The sequence below is a fragment of the Sinocyclocheilus anshuiensis genome, unplaced genomic scaffold (genome assembly GCF_001515605.1).
Source record: "Sinocyclocheilus anshuiensis isolate Anshui unplaced genomic scaffold, SAMN03320099.WGS_v1.1 scaffold966, whole genome shotgun sequence".
In the NCBI taxonomy this organism is placed as follows: Eukaryota; Metazoa; Chordata; class Actinopteri; order Cypriniformes; family Cyprinidae; genus Sinocyclocheilus; species Sinocyclocheilus anshuiensis.
In genome coordinates, this window is record NW_015540909.1 from 13360 (window position 1) to 19523 (window position 6164).

Below are 6164 nucleotides of genomic sequence, written 5' to 3' on the forward strand. Positions count from 1 at the left end.
CTGCGCCCTGGAACACCGGCAGGGTTGGCAGAACGATCTCCCGAGGGCACTGGGGGGAGACGGGCACCGTGTAATGCGGTGTGAACCTCTCTGCCCCAGAAGGGCCTGCCCTCGCTAGTCCTATACTGAAATAGTCAGGACCGTTTGGTCGAGGACCTCTTCGCCTGAAGGACGGTCCGCAGATCCGGCTTAGGCTTCAAAGCCCCCGACCCAGAGCGTTGCTTCTGCTTCCGGTCCTGACGCAGGGGGAGCGCGGGCGGCAACGCTCTGTTTCTGAGCCTCCCTATATGAGGAGCTGGTACGCGGAGCAGCCCCCAGAGCTGAGACGCAGTGAGGGAGGAACCGCTGAAACGCCGCCGCCTGTTTACGAACCTCCTGGTACCTGTCGACGACGGAATCGACGGCGTCGCCGAACAGGCCAGAAGGCGCAAGCGGGGCGTCGAGGAGGAAGACCCTGTCTTTCTCTTTCATGTCAGACAGGGTCAACCACAAATGCCTCTCTGCTGCCACCATAGCTGCCATGGACCGCCCAATGGCTCGGGCGGTCTCGTTGGTGGCGCGGAGAGAGAGATCAGCGGTTTGGGTGAATAAGGGCAAAATGCACAAGATGCAGTACTTTCAGTGACCTGTAATAGGCAGTATCACGTCTTTTGTAGCAGAAATAAACTGCTGCAGAAAAAGCTAGGTCCATGCAAAATGTAATGTGTAACTGCAACACTCATTTCAAATGTAGTGGAGTAAAGAGTACAGATACTCATTCAAAAATGTAGTGAAGTAGAGAGTAAAAGTTGCTAATATCTTTGATACTCAGTACAACTACAAAGTATCCAAAAAGATACTCAAGTATAGTAACTAATTACATTTACTCCAACACTTTACACCTCTGATGTTAGCCAGCAACCAAACAACTCTTTAAGGCATTGTTTTAGCAAACCCGCATTTGTTCTGGTTCTATTCTGGTATGTAGCACCCGCTTTTCACATTCAAATCAATAAAGTAAAATGGATGGCATGGCAAGGGCTCTAGTAAAGAGGTCATTAAAATACTGCTTACCAGGTACTTCTTCAGCTCCTTGTAATTTGTGATGATGCCGTTGTGGATGACAACAAATTCTGGAGAGAAACATACAGAGATGGATGAATAAATTCAAAATTAATTCATGAATGAGAATTTGGGTGAAAACACATAACAAAAAATACAAATTATACAGGGCTCTCCAATGCCATTCCTAGAGGGCTTGCTGAAAATGTAGGAAGTTCTAACCTGTCTCAACCTGATAATCCTGAAGACCTTGATTAGCTGGTTTAGGTGTGTTTCATTGTAATGTAAAAAATTGTAATTGTGAAACCCTGCAAGAAAGCCCTCCACTTAAATCATCACAAATGCCAAAATTAGAAAGGTATCTGAGACAAAGCATGTTATGCATTCTTGTACACATGTACTACAATGTAACAGTATAGCAGGTTGGGTCGCATTTCACTTTATGACTTTCTCAACTGCAAAAATTGCTGTTTGTCATATCTAACATGTATCATAGTTGATACACAACAATTGCTGATGCTTTCACAAGCTGTTCGCGGATTTAGGCCTACATGCTTTCTATTTCAAAATGAAACAGGCTTGAAGAATGTCTATTTGACTGTTAAACTTTGTGTGGTGTAGTCATTTTATATAGGTGATATTATACAAAGCTATTTGTCCTCACTGAAAGCACAATAGTGGTAAAAACGTGTAGACACACCCACATTTTCCTCATGATCTTAAAGACCTACAGGCTTATAATTTAATGCTGTGCAAAAGTGTAATACACACCATTTTATAGTGCAGAATGTACTGCAGAAAAATATAAATTGTGCCTATTTAAGAAAATTGTGCCTTTTTTTTCATAAACAAATTGGAAAAAGCAGTAAATGTGTTCAGCATACAAGTGAAATCATTCAATAATACTGGAAAAGCATCCCAGGATGCACCTAATAAAGTTGGCTGAGAGAATTTCCAGACTGTTCAGAGCTTTGGGTAAAGGGTTGTGGCTTTTAAGAAGATAAAAAATAAAACCGATTTGGTTAAAGGGGTCATATGATGCGATTTCAATTTTTCCTTTCTCTTTGGAGTGTTACAAGCTCTTGGTGCATAAAGAAGATCTGTAAAGTTGCAAAGACTAAAGTCTCAAATCCAAAGAGATATTCTTTAAAAGTTAAGAGTCAGCCACGCCTACCTAAAACGGCTTGTTCTAACACGCCCCAACATACCTACGTCGCTCTGTGGGAAGATTTGCATAACACCGCCCAAATGTTCACGCAAAGAAAGAAGGCGTAACTTTTATTCTCACTGTAGTATTGTTGCCGCCGCCATATCCTGAAGACGCTGTGTGCTTCGTTGTGAAAGCTAAACTACTTTGTTTGGTCTTCAAAAAGAGGACGATATCCGCTTCGTCATGCCTAGAGAGGATCCGTGCTGGTCGCTGAGGGAATACAACAGTACGGTGAGGGGTGTAACATTTCCGTCTCACGCTTGAGGTATTTGGCCAATCACAACGCACTGGATAGCTGGCCAATCACAGCACACCTCGCTTTTTCAGACCGATGAGCTTTGTAAAAATCGACGCGTTTCAAAAAGGCGGGGCATAGAGGAGAAACAATAATGTACAGTATGTGGAAAATAATGTGTTTTTTTTACTTTAAACCGCATAAACACATTTCATTACACCAAATACACAAAATAATGTTCTTTTTAGCAGCATCATATGACCCCTTTAATCATTTTTTTAATATAATGCCCTCATTTAAAATAATAGTGGAGAGTAGACAGAAAGCAAAGTGGGAGAGAGAAAGAGACGGACGGGATCAGAAAGGATCATGAGCCAGGATCCGAACTCAGGTCAGGAGCGCTGCCCGAAAAGCTATTGGATTATTAATAAATCATTAGGGTTGTCCAAAATTTTGACAATTATGTTGAATCATGAAGAATAATTTCCTTTTACCTGTTCCTGTGTACAAAGGGCTGTATTATTTTACAGTGGGGTCAAAAAGTCTGAGACTACAATAAAAATGTGCTTTTCAAAATGAATTTAAAAAGATTAAAATAAAAGTTCAAAAGTACAATTTTGCAACTTATAAGTCAGTCACTAATCAAATGTAGCTAACTATGTAATGCTGCTTTGTACAGATGCTCTTTGAATCATTCTGAAATCCAGCTGGATAACAATCATCAGGCAAAATATTAAAAAATTAAAAATAAAAATAAAACTTTCGAACTGAACTGACTTTAAAGGAGAAAGCTGATCCAAAATCAGTAGCACACCAAACTGTGTGGCGAGAGGAACCTCCTGCTGTCTGTTTCTACCCCCTACTTAGGTGTTTATTTTCAGAGGCGAACTTTCACATCTGAACCGTCATTCACAGCATTATGGCCTTCGCTAGCTTTTCATTTACAAACACAACCTAATGGCTTTAAAGCCTGTGTCGGCTACCCAGTCCTGCCTTTTCTGGACAAAGAGCTCATAAACTGACGGCAACCCCAGCTGGTTTACTAATGACCGGATATAAACCAGATGACCATCATAAGGTCAGTTAATTTGTGTTGTCTACCATGTCGCTTTATGTTTTACCATTGTTCTTGTCAGATCGGTGAGGGTGGCTGTTGAGAGGACTGGGCTCTCCATGCGTGGCCCAGCGAGTGTGTGCAATGCCAAAGTGTGTGTCCAGTTCTGCCTCGAAATCGATGGAGTTGTTCTCTGATAATACAAATCAGAGAGAATTAATCATTAAAGAAACACTTTAAAGAAAAAAGAAAGAAGATTGATAATGAAGTGGGATAACATACTGTAGATCTCTTCATCGAGAGCTTTCACCTTCCCTGTCTTCTTATAGAGGCTGATACTAGCAGTATGATCTTTACCTGAGCCATCTACTGCAACACCTGACCAAAAAACACAATTTTCAGCGAAGAACAGCATCATACTCGGTCACTGTTTCTTTATCTCTATTTAAAACTCTTGATAAACAGGATGAGGGCTCAGCATGCAAAAAACAAGATTAACGGCACAATAATCCCCTTCACACAAGTATCGACTGACTGCTTCAGCTACATTAGTGGAAGAACTGACACTCCAGGCCCACTGTGCTGCCAAAATCTAAGAAACGAGGCCACTGTTCACGTCTTGAGCCGTATCTGTTACCTGCGGAACACAGTGACATTACCCTCACAGAGGTGGGAGTGGCAGTCTTACCTGCAGAGTCATAACCCCTGTACTCCAGCCTTTGAAGTCCATTTATGAGGGTCTGAAAGATATCCCTCCTCGTCTGTGGCACTCTGTAATTCAGGTAGGCGAAAATTCCTGCCGGGTACAAGGTAACAAGGCTTGGAGAGTGCAGTATACGAATCGTTTATGAAGACACAAGGTTTTTAAAGTGACCCAGTTAACATCCCAAGAAAAGGTTTACAGACTGAATGTCAAAAACTCTAAGCATATCAATCACATGAAGACATTAAATACAATAAAACAGAGTGAAGGATTCAGATAACCCTATTAACTAAAGGATGGAAAACATTGATAGACAGACTAGATACAGACTAAACCAGATAGATAGATAGATAGATAGAACTTTGCTATTATAAACTTCGGCTTAGGTCATATTAAATAATAATAATACAATAACAGTAAATATTGTGCTAATGTGCTCATTATAAATCTTTTTTTTGTTATTAATCACCACAATAGTCGCAGTAAGAGATTGCTTAATTACTTAGAGGCCAGGGAGTTTATTATAATTCTCTGGGTGACAGACAAAGTGATAGAGTTCATTTAACATTTGGAATCAGCCACGTCGCCAGATGAAAGTGGTGGATCCAGATTGTATTTAAGATGTGTCTTAAAACGCTGAGTGTGCTGCTAAATGTCGCGCTACAAACCGGATCTGTCACTCACTTCATCTGTCACGACTCCAGTGAATGATGACCAGACCAACCAAATATTTACGCTGGCATGGCATCTGACTATAATTCACGTTCACACACACAGGGACAGATAGTTTAATACATGCCATAACAATATTAAGTATGATTGTTATGACAGTATGAGAAATAGGATACCTTATCAAAGCGATTCATTTACAGTATTCCTATTTCTGTAAAGAAATAATAATAACAAGCTGAACTTACCACACATCGTTCAAGTGTTTCCTTTCAAGCTGAAGAGGTTTTGAAGGGTCTGGTGGTGAAGCGGAGCGGAGCAAGTCGCAATATGATCCAAAGACTTCGAGGAGGAATTACAAACAGCCGCCTGGATTTATAATTTAGAACCTGCTCCACCTCTGGTTACCAAGGCAACGTCAGCCCCGCCCACCGCTGGCTGATTGAGAGGACTGTGACTTTAATTTCATGCTTGATACTAAGGATTCCTGTTTTTGGTCATGTTTTATGTTTATAAAACTAGTTTTCCTTATATGTTATTACAGACTCTTGACTGTGTAAATACGCCAGACACAGGCTGTGTGCTGTGTCACAGAGAGAAAATTTGTTTATCCAAATTGTGTCTTTAAAATGGAGGAACGAAGCAAAGATTTTAAAAATGGTTGTTTTATTAGTAACAACCTTAAGTAAGTATTTAATATAATATAACATATGTATATGCTATATAAATGAATAAATGAGTAAAACAATAGATATGAACACATATTTACACTCCTATGTAAATGAGGACAAACCACACGCTTCTATTGTTTTTGAATAGAGCTAATTATAGATATTACAAACTTCCCATAAATGCTATACATTCCAGTGTGACAACTAGTCTCACTTGCCCATATACTGTAGCCTGAATGCTATATAGCCAAAAGTAAGTGGACACCACACCCATATGTGTTTGTTAAGCACTTAATTTAAAAACCACCGGCATTAATGGTTGCGTTGCTGCTCCTTAAAAGTTAATGTGAAGAAATATATATATATATATATATATATATATATATATATACAGACTCCAAGGTTTTGAATGGTAGAGTGTATAATGTTACAAAAGCTTTTTATTTCAGATAAATGTTGATCTTTGGATCTTTCTATTCATCAAAGAATCCTGAAAAAAAAAAATGTATTCAACTGTTTTAAATATTGATAATCAGCAAATCAGCATATTAGAATGATTTCTGAAGGATCATGTGACACTG

General features: G+C 39.8%; 1 protein-coding gene across 1 annotated transcript in view; it reads right to left on the bottom strand.

Annotated features, from left to right (window-relative positions):
• LOC107689208 (glutamine--fructose-6-phosphate aminotransferase [isomerizing] 2-like) overlaps positions 1–5273 on the bottom strand; it is an 18468-nt gene extending 13195 nt beyond the window's left edge. The window contains exons 1-5 of the mRNA XM_016487137.1: positions 5161–5273; positions 4229–4336; positions 3823–3918; positions 3608–3733; positions 1054–1112 (exon numbers count right to left, since the gene is read on the bottom strand). Coding sequence (XP_016342623.1) covers positions 1054–1112; positions 3608–3733; positions 3823–3918; positions 4229–4336; positions 5161–5167 — 396 coding nt within the window. The 5' untranslated portion in view covers positions 5168–5273. The remainder of the gene's footprint in view (positions 1–1053; positions 1113–3607; positions 3734–3822; positions 3919–4228; positions 4337–5160) is intronic.
• Positions 5274–6164: the final 891 nt, after the last annotated feature.